Consider the following 17,447-nt stretch of genomic DNA (forward strand, 5'->3'; position numbering starts at 1 on the left):
GTCGGAAGACAGGAAAGTCACGAACCTCAGACATGAGGAAAACATCAGGAAAGAAGAACTGTTAGTCTCAATAGATAGTTGGAATTATAATAAAAATACCCAATTCAGTATATGGAGCCTATCACGTTATACCCAAACTAATTATTTTTATCATTTAAAATATAATAGAATAAATGTTACAAAGTTATTGAAACAACTTGTAGTAAAAGGATTAGGTTATCATTATGGAGCATCAAAAACAACTTGCATTAATGATTCATCCGTATTCAGTTAGATAATATCCATTGTGCCAATTTAGTGACTTCCTACGCTACCACAGAATATTAATAAAAACCTTGAATACATTTCGGAACACATCAATGGTGCCGACAAGACTCGCCATATTTTAATATTCATATAGTGAGACACGCCATTTTGTGTATGGATCAGTCGGGTTTACGAAATCGACACGCATGACTTATACATAAAATAAATTAAAGTTGTATTTTTTTCACGTGTGTATATTATAAAAAGTTTGTAAATATAATATTTAATCACTGTAAAGCAATTGTTGTACTTATATTAGACATAACATTAGAAGCTGAAGGTTCTATTACAGTTTCTTTTTCGAATTTATCTCCATCGGAAATTTTACTACTTTGATGACGTTTATGATTATTCCGCTTCAATTTTAGATGAACCAATTTGACATGTGTATACATTGCTCCTGAATGCGCAAACTTAGCACCGCAGTGTTTGCATGAATACGGTTTCTCACCAGTGTGTGTTCTAAGATGAGCTTTCAACACTTGTTTATCCTGAAATCATTTATTTATTATTATGCTTTTTTAATTTCAAATAATATTCAATATCGATAAATACTGACAGAAAATCGTTTTCCACAAGTCTCACATATGTGATTGCGCGGTTTGCGGTAGCCTTCGTGTACAGATTTCACGTGAGTCTGGAGCGTTTTCTTACTGACAAATGCAGCATCACACTGCTGACAAGCCTGGGAGCGTTTATTAAGATGAATTCGATCCATGTGTATCGACAGTTGGAAATTATTCGTGTATCGTTTGTCGCAAAGTTTACAAGCGAACCTTTAAAATTATACAAATTTTAATATTCCAAAAATTATTCATATATACAAACATATACATAGGTGTAAGTCTTTCACGTTAATTGTTCAGGGCGCAAATGCCGAGTGCCTCTCTTTAGATGTTGATTGAGTTTTACTTGAGTCGCATATGATAAGTCACATTCAACACAGTAAAATTTTTTCTCGCCAGTGTGTACCAATTGATGATCTTTCAAATTCTCTTTCAGGAAAAAGGATTTTGGACACAGATTACACATAAACGGCTTTTCGTTTTTATGACGTCTGAAAAAAACGTTTCGTAAATCTTAAGCCATGTTGAAGTAATAAAGTCTCAAAGAGTAATATAAAACAAAATATGTATTATACATATGACGTTACAAATTATATATTAAAAGTTTAGAAAAAACTTTCTACAAGCGAAGCGTGCCACTGAATAAAGATTATTGATTAAAAATAGGTTTTTTTTATTGATTATACACATCATCCTCTTTCGATGAAAACCAAGCAACCTATAGAGCAAGCAGGGTTTAGAGAAAATTTCAGTACAATGGATCATCGCCTAATAGCGCGCCAATGAGTATCAACGACCATTGTGCAAATAGTGGAAGTAGTCAATAATTATTTATATTTAGGACAAATAATAGACATGTCCGGTAGCAAAGAAGAAGAAACAAAGAGACGTGTGAAATTAGGATGGAGTGCATTTAAACGAATGAATGCTGTTTTTAAATCAAAAATGCCACTTTGCCTGAAGAAAAAAATCTTCGATCAATGTGTTTTGCCATTGATGACATATGGATGTGAAACTTGGACATTGAACGCCAAGATGATACACAAAGTCCAATGCTGTATTCTTGGCATAGCGAGGAAAGACAGGAAGTGGAATACGTGGGTGAGAAGTATCACAACGATACTGGATATAGTGGATAGAGTGAAGAGATTGAAATGGCAATGGGCGGATCACGTGGCTAGAAGAAGGAACGAAAAGTTGACAAAAGAAGTGCTGCAATGATACCCGATAGAATGCAAAAGGGTAAAAGGAAGATGGGTAGACGAAATTAGGAAAAGTGTGTGGGGTGAGATGGATGAGTTGCGCCAAACAAAGACGAGTGGAAGCGTGTTGGAGAGACCTTCATCCAGCAGATGCTGAATGATGATGATATCATCCTCTACTTATATGTATTCAGATTTTGTCTCAAATGTAAGTGGAAGGGGTTTAAAATGCTTCGTGATTAGGTATAAATTACTCTGTGGAGTAAATAAATAAATCGTATGCAGCTTTTTCGTAAATAATTAATATTATTATAGATCGCAAGTGGAATAAAGATATGTATATATGTTGCGTTATTGTTGTATTCATCACAGAGCGCCTTAGTACTTTTGTTATTTGGCTCTCCTATAAAACGACGAAGTATAACATATATCTTTATTCGGCTGCACGCTTCAATTAAACAGTAAGTTCAAAATAATAGTTCCACTTATTGCATGAAACTTCTTTCATGACGATAAATATGTTTATATAACCTGCACTTAGTGATATTATACTAAATATATTTATTTAATACAAAAAGTTACAATTAACTTACGTCAAATGACGATTGAGATTATCTTTCCATAAAAACACTTTGTGACATAAATGACATTTGTATTCCCTAGTACTATTGTGAATCCTCATATGTTTGGCGTAAGTATATCTATTTCTATAAGATATAAACATGTAATTCAACATATAAAAGTAAAAATATATTGATATGTTCATTATGGGTCTACCTCACGGGCTCGAATGTGAAACGCCAGAAAACGCAAATATCGGAAGGCAAAGATCGAAAATCGAAAGATCTTAAGTCGCACAGAATACAGGAGGAAAAGCCTGTTCCTCTTGTTCCTGTTGTATCCTGCTCGCGCAAATTAAGTGAGTATTTACCGTTTACCATGCACCCTTTTTTTATCTTTCGACTTAAGATCTTTCGATTTTCGATCTTTGCCTTCCGATATTTGCGTTTTCCGGCGTTTTACATTCGGGCTCGTCAAGGAGACCGGTTCATTATATATGTATGTACTTATGTAGTTAAAAACCTCATATTTCAAATAAAAAAATTAAAAAAAAGCGTACTTATATATCTTTTGACACAAATTACATTTAATTTCCTTATTAGTTTCGTCATGCTCTGTATACATGTGTAGTATGATGTTTTGTTTACTAATAACCACCTTATTGCACAAACGACATGTGTATCTGTTGGCGTGAGTGTCTAAATGATTGCACAGATTTCGTTTTGTATTAAAGCATTGCGTGCATAGGTGACACATATACTGTCCTGAAACCTGAAAAATCATCTCATAAGCACATTACAAATAAAATTAATTTAACTCCCTGATTTCCAAAATATGAAATTATTACCGGTTCATGTTTCCCTATGTGCTCTTTATACACAATCTCATGAGCAAATCCTTTAGCGCACATTTCGCATTTGTACGGTGCCCTCACATACTCTTCACATTTTTTGAGATTCTCCAACTCTTCTACTTGTTGTTCTCTTGTTAACGATGTTACGATTACCATGGATAAATCAAAATTTTTAGATGGAGTACTTTTATTTGTTATTCTTGTCTGTTTTCTCGATTCGTGTATTTGCTCTTTCGGCTTGGTGGATGACTTCTTTAATTTTATCTAAATAAGCAAATTAAAATAAAATGTTGTATACTCAAATAAGCATTTTACGTCTTATTCATTATGCAAACCTTTTTCTTTTTTCTTATGTGAATTACATGTTCTTCGTCACACCCAGAAAAGCTATCATATTTAAATTCAGTTTTCACATCTGTAATTTCGGAAGCTAATAAAATGTCATTAAGAGTATTTTTGCACTGCAATTGAAAATCATCTTTTAACTCCTAAAAATGGATAAAAATAATAATATACTAAAATTTACTCAAAATGAAAAGGTGGGCAGTATTTATGTGTTACCAAATATAAAGGTAATAAATAAACTAATAAATCAAGCAGCGATTAAATGACATTAAAGGTCTGTTCATACCTAGTCAGCACGTACCGACTTCAGCAGGTATCCAGCCGTACGAAAAGTATTCTTTGGTACATTTTGTATGGGTATATTCATACCAACCGTCACGTTTACGCCACGGCAGGCTTACAGCAGTACCCGACATTTCCTGTTCATACCTTACAGCAACATCCGTCAACGTATCGTATCCGTTTTTTTGGCCATCGTGGAAATATACATGCGAATTACGTGCCATGAGTCTGCCGCTTTGCTGTTTTGGACCAATTATCGATAGTGACAGTTGACAGCTGTTCAATCTTTCGACATGGTTTTGGCGCAAATATTTAAAAAAAAATTAAATTTTTTACGGAAATATTAAAAAAAAAATTGTCCATCATCCACAAGCTCCTTATACAGTGTCCAAAACTCTCCTTCGGTTTTTCTATTTTTTAACATGGGATGCACATCAAAACGCCTCCGTGCTTTTTTATTGCCTTCTTGAGCTTCTTCTTCCAACAAAAACGCGATTATACATAATTTTTCGTTCGATAAACGCCAAAACATTTTTGCTGACTTGTATTCTGGCGCGTAGCTACGAATGCACGTGTATGCACTCATATTGTAAGTACTCGACAATACGACGTAAGCAATATTGCGCCGTATCGTCATAGCCTGTAATGTATAAGTAAGCCGATTTTGCCTTGCACTCGGCCAAATTGCTGTAAGCGTGACGTGACCGCGATGTGTAGGTAGATCTGAATAGAAATCTAATAAAATGACATATTTGAAACGGAGTCGTGCAGTGCTGTTAAGTATGAACAGACCTTAAATAATACCTAGAGTTAAACAAATCAATGGATAAATATAAAATTATATACAAACTTGATATGCATATGTACAGAGTTTTACAAATAAAATAAGATTATATGAACCTGTTTCATGTTAATAAGTTTTGTATCATTGACTGTGAGATCAGTTTGGGGCACTTCATTTTGAGCACCAGTATTGGTAGTATCAGTATTGGTAGTATTAGTATTGGTAGTATCAGTATTGGTAGCATCAGTATTGGTGGTATCAGTATTGGATTCTGGATATTGTGCTATCTTTATTTCAGAAAAATTCAATTTGGTTTCTGCTATTTTTCTTTTACCCGATTCAAGGATGCAATTTGCCAACTGAAAAATATTGTATGTATATATATGTATTTACAATCGTCAAATTAGATACTTTAAGTAATGAATAATAAAATAAAATAAAGACCTGCACATCGATTTTTATCTTTCTCAAATAATCTTCGAGTATCGATGCACTTTGAATGCAAATACTTTTGAATTCAATACACTTCTGTAGAAAATTGCGACATTTCCAACACAGCCACAAAGATGCATGAGTATTGGAAATCTGGGGATATTAATGGTTAATTTGACAGTTGAGTCAAACATCACAAGAATTGTGCGATTAGAATTACCGTTTGTCCAGTTATAGATACGAAAAGGTGAGTCAACTCGAGAGGAATTGAAGATAACGGAGCCTCTGAAGATAATCCTGAATCAGGAGCTTCCGTTAAGCAACCTCTACATATATTTAACATTGAAATTTTTCAATTGAACAAGGATGAAGTTCATTCCACACCCCATACTAACAAACATTGACAGTTGTGTAAGTGTTACCAGTGACCTAAAAATAGCGGTTCAGTGATTAAATCCCAAATGTAAATCGCTACCAGGATAATCGCTGCTACGAAAATCGCTCGCGTAGTCTTCAATCACACGAAAATTCGTCTCACAGGAGAATTTCCGTACAGAAAACTGCCCAAATATTGCAAAAAGCTGCAATATTAAAAAAAAACATTTGCCGAGCAATATTTGGGCAGTTTTCTGTACGGCAATTTTCCTGTGCGACGAATTTTCGTGCGACAGGAAACCCATGCGAGCGATTTTCGTAGTGGCGGTTATCCTGATTATGATTCACATTTAGGATATAACCCGTTTACTAAAAATAGCACTATAAAAATAAATTATAAATTTATATTAAAGCCCGCTTTAAGGTCTGTTCATACCTAGTCAGCACGTACCGACTTCAGCAGGTATCCGGCCGTACGAAAAGTATTCTTTGGTACATTTTGAATAGGTATATTCATACCAACCGTCACGTTTACGTCACGGCAGGCTTACAGCAGTACCCGACATTTCCTGTTCATACCTTACAGCAACATCCGTCAACGTATCGTATCCGTTTTTTTGGCCATCGTGGAAATATACACGCGAATTACGTGCCATGAGTCTGCCACTTTGCTGTTTTGGACCAATTATCGATAGTGACAGTTGACAGCTGTTCAATCTTTCGACATGATTTTGGCGCAAATATTTAAAAAAAATTTAAATTTTTTACGGAAATATTTAAAAAAAAATTTTCCATCATCCACAAGCTCCTTATACAGTGTCGAAAACTCTCCTTCGGTTTTTCTATTTTTTAACATGGGATGCACATCAAAACGCCTCCGTGCTTTTTTATTGCTTCTTCTTCCAACAACAGCACGATTATCCATAATTTTTCGTTCGATAAACGTCAAAACATTTTTTCTGACTTGTATTCTGACGCGTAGCTACGAATGCACGTGTATGTATCGTCATGGCCTCTAATGTATAAGTAAGCCGATTTTGCCTTGCACTCGGCCAAATTGCTGTAAACGTGACGTGACCGCGACGTGTAGGTAGATATGAATAGAAATGTAATAAAATGACATATTTGAAACGGAGTCGTGCAGTGCTGAAGCCGTGCAGTGCTGTTAAGTATGAACAGACCTTTAAAGGTCAATGAATTTGACCCTACTAAGCCAATACCCCCACCCCCCAACGAAGACGCCCTTAGACTGTAAGAGACCGGAGGTTTTCGTCGGAGAACGAAACGGTTGTTCATGAATATCGTACAAGAACAACCGCACATCACTGCTCTAATAAAAAAAAACCACACTGCACATAACCAAGTACAAAATAAAAAAAACAACGCATGAATAAATAAAGCCTACATGCGTTAAGAATTAATACCTGAAATGCGCCGTGCGAATGCACGCACAACTCAAGTAAACATACATGTATGCATATGCGTACATAAGCACACACACACACACACACACACACACACACACACACACACACACACACATTCACAGATTATAAAGAAATAAAAAAAATAATGTACTAAAATATAAGAAATAAACGCGCGAAACGCACACACTCACATTTCGACTCACACACACGGTGTACAATGCTGCCAGTAATATTACTTGACGACTATCAAGCAATATTTTCAGTATTACATACATGCGCAATATGTGTCCCAAAAAGTAAACGGATTATTTCGCACATCGCAATCGCACACATGACAATCGTTGCAAATACGGAATATTTGGCACTCGAGTTTTCGTTAGTATGATGGTTTACGTTGCTAACTCTCAATGGATGGAATTTTCGGGTGCCAGGTGTTCCATGATCGAAATTTTAGTGATGTGTGCGAGATCACTTTGAGCAGAATAATCACCGAACCGAACCGTTCCGACGATGTGTAGCTCAATGATTACCGCCAATTAGTTTTTGCGTTTACACGGGTTGTGTGCTCGGTCATCCTGGACGACACTGAAGTTCTTGTGACGGCTGCATACATACATACATACATATTATATGTACATGTATATAGCAGCCAGAAGTTTGGCTTAATGGTAGCGTATATATTTAGCACCACTGAGGTCGAAGGTTCGAGTCCTCGTCAAACTGCTGGTTAGGTTTGGGGGTTTTGTGACTCCAAATCGATCGTTTCTCTATCAGAGTTTGCCAATTTTATCTGATCATTGTTGAAACGGTTCCTGAAAATTGGTATTAGATCATTTCCTGTTGTCACAAAATCTGTGTGTATAATTTGTAAAAATTATGCACAGTAATCTGAAATCTATAGATATCTCTATAGACATCTCTATAATTTCGCGTTTATTATATGTATAAAAATTGTAATAATAATTGTACACAAAAATCTAAAAATAATCCATAGATGTCTTTATGATTGTTATATGCAATGTATTCTAATTGTATATGTATTATTGTATTTCTGACCGTTGTCGTACACTCGTCGCATTGGAGCGATCTGTAATGACGAGTGCATATTGATTGTAACAATAAAATAAAAAAATATATCAAAATATTACAAAATAAATAAAATAAGAGAAAAATATGGATAACGCCTTACCTACATAAATGAACGTCATTTGATGACTCTTCTTAACGTTGAAATGCCGATGCGGTGCAAACGATCGAAAAGCGCCAGACAGACTGAACCACAGATTAACGACACGTGTACCTTATGCGTGTTAATAATTAAAATGTTTCTGTATCTGAAAGATGGGTCAAAATATTTTCCAAAATGTCCGAAAATCTTTTAAACTTTCAAAATTATTATGATATATGTATGTCTGTATGTAGTTGAATATATTGTCTTCCAGAAAGTACAACGCCTGTTGAAAGAATATTTTCAGTTATGAACAGTGTGTGGTCAAATGAAATATCTTATATGAGTGTTCAAACAATGAGAGCTATGTATATTAATTTTAAGACAAAACCTTGACAATAAATATTCATTATTTAATCATATGGCGTTAAAAACCAACATTTGTTACGAAAACCTATAATTGGTATTTTAGAATTTTTGAACATATGTACAACACATTTTTTATATAGACAATTTTTTTGCGGAGAATTTTAAGCGTCCCGTTTTAAGCTGGGAAACATGGTCACTCAATGTGTGCGTAGTTGTGTTACTACTCGAGGCTTGAGCCTGCTTTCACTTCGCGTAATGTTGTGCGTTTTAAGACGGCTGAACAGCAGCGCCTTGTCCATACAAACGTACTATACTTCTCCCTTCCTCAATTATGGCACTAGACAAATTATTTTTTAATATGCTATGGATATCCACCATTGGGGTGCATCTATCGTTTTAGGCTAGGAGCCGCCATACATCTATAAAATCGCCTCTTTTTTACACCCACGAAACGAGGCCAGCGTGCTTATTTAACGATCGATTTAAAAAAAAATACGCCGATAGATGCAGAGAAAGTATCTTTCTCATACCGATGATGATTTTTTTTTAAAAATTGGTTTTATCTGGTCGAAGCGCAACTGTCGCATTCATTCAATATATATATATATATATATATATATATATATATATATATATATATATATATATATATATATATATATATATATATATATATATATATATATATATATATATATATTGATATATATTGTCGCATTCACTCAATATATATATCGAAGAAAGGAACGGTAACAAAATTAAGTTTTCGGGTGTACAGCCCTCTTAATAAAACAAAAAGTATTTTAAAACACGTTTATTTCTATGCAAATTACATTATCATTCATGAACTTTCACACATACTTATGACATAATATACAAAATCACAATGTATTAATATTATAAAATGTAGACATTCTTTCATACGAACAACAAATTAAACGATTGTTTTTATAACATTTACAACATATTTACATTTTTTAACAATAAAATAAATTTTCAGTATAACAAAGGTAAAATGACAAAACGTAATAAATGAGCAATGAATAAAAAAACATAACAATCGAAATAGATATGTTTTGTAGTTAAACGATTCTACAGAGCACATCTACTTTACCATTATTAACAATATAACAGCAACGTATGTATGTATCAACATTAAAATTAAATATGGTAGTAAAATAACAAACTAAAGAAAATTACTCAGCATCATTGACAATTTTTATACATTATTTTTTTTTTTAATATTAAAAATTGTATATGTAAAAAATTGTATTCTGTGACATAATTTGAACCAACCTCGATGTATGCAACACATGTGCTATTTTCTTTATGATGATGTTACTTAAATAGCATATAAAAAAATAAATATATATACATACACATATAAACATGATATTACTTAAAAAATACAACAATTAATTTTTATCAAAAAAATAAGAAGTCAAGATTTATATTTTAATTAAATATAAAAGTGAACCAAAATATAGTTTGAAGGGTTAGTAAATAAAAATATGTCAAAAACTGAATGTGTTAGAAAATAAAACTAGGCAAATAACAACAAAACAAATTGATAACACTTAAAATTTAAGGAAACAACAAAATAACATGAATGAATCTAATTTCAATTTTATAACCAAAAAGATTCAAAACTTCAGAAAATTAATGATTAAGTTTCAATACGAGATATTACTTGCATCAAAAGTAAAAACTTAAACAAGAAAACTTCATGAGAAAAACTTAACAAATAAAACATAGATAAAGTAAAAAGAACAGCCTGTAAATTATTGTAACATGAACATTCAAGCGAAACAACTCAATTAACATACAAACAAGAAACAAAACAATTATTTAACAAGTAACTTCAACACTATTTTTAAACGAGAACATTAACAATTATGGTTTTCAAAAAAAAAATCAACAAAAACTGTAATACTTCAAAAATCAACAGAAACAATAACATAACTGAATTAACGATAACAATGAATCAACAGAACCAAAATTACAATATCAACAAGAATAACAGAACCAAATGAAATCAACAAGGTATGAAAGATACATGAACTACATTATATAAACATCAATATTTATAATGAAAGAAATCACTTCGTTTTGAAAATGTCAAAAAAAAGCGTTACATTATTTAAAAAAAATAGTTTCTTATAGTTGATGAATAGTATTGTTAATAAAAAAATTTAGAATTCAGGTATTTTGTAATCGATTCAATTTTTTTTATATAAATCGCATTAATGAAAACTAATAGTTGCTTCAGTATGATAATATTACCGATTCGAAAAATGAAAAAATAAAATAATCGCAGCAACAAATATTCTTAATTAAACCAAATTTTTTGTTTTAATCTGTATGTAAAGATTTATACGAATTTTGTAATTTGAATATTTTTTTGGGTTATCATATATATTTTTTGCGAACTATGATTATTTATTGTGATAATTTTTAATATCCAGCGTTTATAAGTAATATTAAATAAAATGTATGTACTATGCAAGTATCCTAAAATTTTTGTTTTAAAATTAAATGTCATAAAGTTAACTTATAGATAATTGATAATAATTGTTAATTCAACATTCACACGAAAAGAAGCGCTTAGTGAGAAACTTAAAAACTTACTAAAACAATAAGGCACAAGAATGCTACAAATTAAACGTTGCTATTCTATTACAATAGTACATATTAATTTTAATTTATTGAAGAAAATTGAAATACATTTGAAGCAGTGGTGAATCGTGAAAAACGCCCTCTTTGTATTTTACACGCAGCTTTACTTACGTGTGTGCGAGCAGGATTCAAGGAGACTCGGTATGACGTCACCTAGTTCCCTTGTATCCTGTTCTTGCACACGTAAGGAAGGCTGTGCGACAAAAACAGGGGATTTCCACGACACGCCACTGAATAATGATTTAAGATGCTATGGATTTTATATTACAAATACATTTTATTTTATGTACAAGAAAATGTTAAGAATGTTTTTTTTTAACGACAATGAGCTGCTTTAATATGGATTCAATCATAAATTTTTATTTATTTTTAATTCCTATCAATTTCTATGGTATTAAAACGGAATAAAACAGGTGCATCATAGATTATTACGCATATTTAAAAGCTGTAAATTGTGTATGTAGTATGTAGAAAAGTGGATTAAGTAATTTCGATAGTTTATAATGACTAAAAATATTAAAGATAAGGTTCAAACTTTAATTAAAAAAAAAATAGACTAGTTAGCAAAATTGTAAGAACGCGAAAAAAATTCTTATTTTATAAAAATGTCGAGTTTGATTATTAAATGAGAAGAAAAATTATTTTTTCGAAAGAAATTGATAGACAGACACTAGTAGAAAAAATATATCTGATTTATAAATATTTTAAATCGCCTATTGTGTACGTTATATTGTGTTTTAAAGGTATTTCAATTTTATAAAATGAAATGCTTGTATGAATAACAGCCCATGTATTGAAACCCAAGTTATATGCATTTTTTAAATACTTATTTAACTATAAACACTTGACTGAATTAAAAAATATTTTTAACTACAAACTAACAGCTAAGCTTACGTTGACTAATGAAAACACACACGAAAAATTAACTTAATTTATATTGTAGCGTAAAATTAGTTAGTTTGAACATTATTATTTGTTGAATTGTATTTTTTTCCTTTTGTGTTTGATGACTTACTTGGATACGATTTGAATGTTGATATTTTCATTTTTCACCCGTAATATTTCTAGAGCTTCAGACTTATGCTACATATAATGTATATATGTATGTTTGTATATTTAAGCGCACAGCAGTGATGAGAATAACTGGGATATGGATAATTACATATATTATAATTATTTTGCTTCATATGTACATATATGGTTAGTAACCATGTTTTCGAAGAATGAAAGTTCTGAAAAAATATAAAAAAAAGAATGATTAGATATATGTATTATAAAACTTCAACTAAATTAAAAAATTGCATATTGAAAAATTTACCTGTATATTTATCAGAAGTTGCGTTCAGCTCTATAACTTTTTATTATCATTATTGATGTAATACAATAATTCGTATGTCCGACCACTGCCTCCTTCCAGAGGAACGGTCAGTGGTCGGACTGGAGCTGATATGTAATGTCACGATGACATGTTGTCAACGTGTGATCCAGAAACTTATTTTCGGCCACTTATATACCACCATAAAATTTCCCCTCCTCCACGTTTCCGGAGAATGCCCACGATCTCCAACCCTAGAGCATACTATAATATTATTTAAACGGGGGGAGGGGGAAACCGGAATTATTACTTCGCTAACCCCCGGAATGAACAATAATCGTTGCACAATGGATGGTCTCAAGAAAAGATTCCGAAAGGGGGATAGAATCCAAAGGTTCAAATTTAAATTGGGGTGGCATACATACATATGTGGATCGTGAGAATCTTTACTCGTGATTGTTTACTCCATTTTCGATTATAAAATAATATTCATCGGAACTACTAGTTCGTTTTGTAAATTAAGCCGGATAAAAAAACATTGGCAATTACAGGAAGTTGTATTATACATGTATGAATTTATGAATATTTAATATGGGAATGTGTAAATATTGATATACTGGTAGGCGGATACGAGGGTCAGATTAAATCCAATGAAATTTAATGAATAAAATGTCAATGAATGTGAGTTACAAAAAAAAAAGAGACGAAAAACTTTTCAAACTATGAAGCAAGAGATGAAACTCAAAATTACCACCACGGAAGTGAGACGAAGGATTTGAGCATGCATTATAAAACGGCATTTTCATATAAACAATAAATAATTTTAACAACATTTTTGTTTTATTTGACATTAGAAGTTAGAATTCATCACTTGTGAATGGCGGATATTGTTCGCCGCGCTCCCTCAATTATATTTTTACACTCTAATTCTGATAATTGGCAAGACAACTGCATGAGTGATATCTTAAAAGAAAGGGTAATAAGTAGGCATTTTTTGTTTTTCTTTTAAATACAAAAAAAATCAGTATTTTCTTACTTTTTGACAAATTTTTGAAAACTTACTGTCCCTCTAATATTTTTTTTGTTGACACAGATGATTGTATTTGTTTTTATTTTATTGAACAAACATTAGAAAAACAAAAAAAAGTAATAGTTAACTAACATATCACTTTTAAGTTGGGCAGTATTAGCAATTAACTGTAAGATTTTGGTTTTTTTCTAAATATCTTTAAAAATTAAATGAAAAAAACCTCAAAAATAGCTCAAAGTCTTCTAAATGATATGAGCAATCATTCTTTTAAGGACTTGCACTTAGCTTCAAAGCACCCTGTATATGTAGGATTGTATGAAAGCTTTCAATTACAATAAATTTCGATAGTCAAGTAGCTAGTTTGACGCTTAAAAGGTACATATGTATATCCAAGAAAGCAATAAGAATAGTATTAATAAATTTACATGTATTTACGAACACCAAAACATTCAGAATCTATTTAAAGTGTTGTGACAATAGCAACCACGATTTTACAAAAAAAATGTTTCGAATAAAAATTAGGAATTGGAGTGAAAAACAGCATTTTCAAAAGAAATGTTCTCCCCAAATATGAACATATGTATATGTACATATACGAGTATGTTTGCTTCCATGATCTTTTGGTCTCGTTAAAAATGGCACGGTCACCAAAGGAACGGTATTTCACAGCTATCCCACCATTGAAATCAAGGGAAAAGACCTATGCATCGAGAACTGAAATGGCAATACTCTCATAATAATAGTAATAATAACTTTGCAATTTTATTTAACTGTATCCGAAAAAGGGCCGGTTTGGCTCGTCAAATATCTAAAAAAAAAAGACTTCTAAATAATACAAACCAGTTTTTATTACAGTGTTATCGTTTTAAGCAAATTTAATTTTCAAAAATCTATTTTAAGTTTTGGGCAAATATATATTTATAAATATACATATGTACATACGGTTCGGTGATTATTCCGTAAAAAAGCGATCTCGCGCACGTTACTAAAATCTCTATCACGGAACATCTGGCACCCAAAAAACTCCATCAATCGCGAAATATTGTACTAACGATAACTTGAGTGCCAGATATTCCGTATTCGCGATTTTTGTGGCAACGATTGTTGTGCGCGCGATCGAAATTTGCGCAATAATCCGGTTATCGTATACACGAATATATTAAAGTTAGATTTTTATTTAATACAAATATACTACACATGCAAATCGCATTGTGTAATATATTAGTATTAAATAAAAATCTAACTTTAATATATTCGTAATTCAGTGGGTATAATCGTCAAAATATACGTTACAATTTTTTTTAATAATTTTACTAACTGATTAAATATTTGCTTAGGCTTACCAATGAGGAATTGTGGGCTCAAATGAAACCAAAATCGAAAAATTTACTTGAATACATATTCTCCATTATGTTTATTGTTCGTATGGAAAGATTTGTATAGTTAAATTTAGATCGACCATCTCTTGTTCATCATTCATCATTTGTTGTGTGTGTGTATGTGTGCGTGCGTGCGTGCGTGCGTTAGTGCGCGCGTGTGTGAGTGCAATTCGTTTCTGATTGGCTGTCGTTAAAAATGGATTCAAATAAATTTAATAAAAAAATAAATGAATATTTATTATTAGATAAGCCGTATTTAAGCGGTTTATATGACAAATTATTATATACTAGTGTTTTTACCCGGCTTCGCTCGGTATTTGTAATATAAACCGCTTAGACATGGCCAATCTAATAGTAAATATTTTATTAAATTTATTTGAATACTTTTATTTTATTTAAATTTATTTGAATATTCAATTGTTTTTTTTTTTTGTCAAATTGAACGTCACGGATTTTACGAACCAAACAATCAAATATATGGACATACAAAGTATCTTTTGAAATTATATATTACTAGTTGTTTAACCCGGTATTTGTAATATAAACAGCTCAGTATTTGTAATATAAACAGCTTAAACATGGCGAATCTAATAGTAAATATTCATTTGAATCGAAAAAAATATATATCGAATCGAAACCATATTGAATCGTCGTCATAGAAACTTTGATTTGTTTTCGATGTTACCAACCAACATTACATACTTACAAAGTCTCTTTCGAAATTGTATTACATGTATATGTACATATGTAGATTAAGAAGATTTATATTACGAGCGAAACCGGGTGGAACCACTAGTGATAAATAAAACAAATGCTTGGAATTCATTATATTTGCAATCGACTAGGCATTAAAATTATAAAATAAAAAAACAACAATTCTTTAGGTGATAATTGAGTGCTGTTTTGTGTACTAATTAAATCCATTCAAAGACATATTACTCACCCGCATAAAGTTCAGTTCACATGATAATAATTTGATAGCGAAATTATTGTTTAAAATAAAATATTGCGCGATATACGTATGCACATATGTATACATATATGGGGGTCGCGTGTCTATTGCAACGCTATATTTGTCATGTCATTATTGATGCTTTTTTTTCGTTATTAAATAGCGATTCAATCGAATAGATACTATGCGGGTGGAGTTTGATAGTTTGGAAGAAATCGAAAAAAAAAATACATAGTATAATATATTTCACACGAGTTGCGAATGAGTGTTGTTCTTTGATATGAATGTGTAGTAATTTATGCTTGTGCCTTTTGTCAGTAAACCGGACGTGCGTGGGAAAAGTGGTAATCACAGGTATTGGGGTACCGTCACCAAAAGCCCTCCGTATAAATAAAAATTCACCCTTCCGTATGTTAAATCACCCCTGAATAAGTCGTGCCAAACACCGGTTGATCGTGGTACCTTCTAGAATCGGATGCTTCCACACCTGAACAGGGAAAAATCACGATAAGCAAATATCTCAATTTCTGGTTTGCAATGTATTTAGATAATAAAAAATATAAAATTTTACACAATTATTTATTGCAAAATTTCAGTCCACTTTTCCACTTTTCTTCACGTCGAGAAATAATTCGCAAAACATTATACATATATAATGTTTTGTGTTTAACAATATTTAAGACTACTGGAGGCCTTTGATACGCGATTCTGAACATATCGAATTAAAATAAGTGATAGCAATTTGTGAATTAAGTCAAACAGATATTGTGTTTTTTAATTCAAATTTTCAAATATAGCGGCTCATATACTCAATTTAGACAAAAAATCGTTTGAGAAACGTCGATATGGTAATAAAGAAGAAGACAAGAGCGTGAGAAAGCGAAGGTTAAACAGATGTGTGACGTATTGATTTGGAGGGGTGGAAAATCAGTTTTCATGTTTAAATCACATCGATATCTACATTATTTTCTCATACAAGTTTTCAAATGGTCTTATCTTATCATGTGCTACTCCAGTGACTTTAAAAGTCCTATGATAAAGATAAAGCAATGATAATAAATACTTTTGATACATATGTCACAAACTATTGGAATATCATATGCTATAGTTTTGTTAGAAGAAATTATACTTTAAATGCTGGAGCGCATATGCTGTGGCACTCGAAAGAAACTCAAAGAATTAAAATTCGCTCATTTTTTTTGCAATACAAACTTTCGGTTTCACAAATAGGGGACCCATAACAATGAACTTCATACAAAAGTTCCCCTTCGGATTTTACCTTTTCAGCTTAGTCCGAAAGACGTCAAGCAGTTAACACGTGTCTTGAAGAACCATTGTGAGTCATGAATCATGATGTACCCCACGACCTACAGAAGGTACCGCAAGAATTAAAACAGTCGAAGTATAAACTAAAAGTTGTATATT

At 31.8% G+C, this 17,447-nt stretch overlaps 1 protein-coding gene across 2 annotated transcripts; it reads right to left on the reverse strand.

Moving 5' to 3' along the window:
• Positions 1–490: 490 nt before the first annotated feature.
• LOC143919443 (uncharacterized) lies at positions 491–5,762 on the reverse strand. Of its 2 annotated transcripts, none has more exons than XM_077441876.1 (10): positions 5,552–5,762; positions 5,344–5,484; positions 5,016–5,258; positions 3,824–3,976; positions 3,483–3,752; positions 3,195–3,406; positions 2,668–2,781; positions 1,160–1,363; positions 866–1,082; positions 491–797 (listed from the first exon to the last, which is right to left on the reverse strand). In XM_077441876.1, the coding sequence occupies exons 1-10, from the start codon at positions 5,672–5,674 to the stop codon at positions 534–536; spliced, it is 1,941 nt and encodes a 646-aa protein (XP_077298002.1). In that variant the 5' UTR covers positions 5,675–5,762; the 3' UTR covers positions 491–533. The 2 variants fall into 2 exon arrangements, with proteins under 2 accessions (XP_077298002.1, XP_077297927.1); XM_077441801.1 differs by having other exon boundaries at positions 492–797; positions 3,195–3,418.
• Positions 5,763–17,447: the final 11,685 nt, after the last annotated feature.

The sequence above is a fragment of the Arctopsyche grandis genome, chromosome 1 (assembly GCF_051622035.1).
Source record: "Arctopsyche grandis isolate Sample6627 chromosome 1, ASM5162203v2, whole genome shotgun sequence".
NCBI lineage: Eukaryota > Metazoa > Arthropoda > Insecta > Trichoptera > Hydropsychidae > Arctopsyche > Arctopsyche grandis.

Excerpts from the sequence above, each read along its gene's own strand:
- LOC143919443 (XM_077441801.1), bottom strand. The coding sequence starts at position 5,674 with ATGTTAAATATATGTAGAGGTTGCTTAACGGAAGCTCCTGATTCAGGA. Across the intron at positions 3,977-5,015 it reads AACTTATTAACATGAAACAG|GAGTTAAAAGATGATTTTCA; the intron begins GTTCATATAATC and ends ATCCATTTTTAG. Across the intron at positions 798-865 it reads CTTGTGGAAAACGATTTTCT|GATAAACAAGTGTTGAAAGC; the intron begins GTCAGTATTTAT and ends AAATGATTTCAG.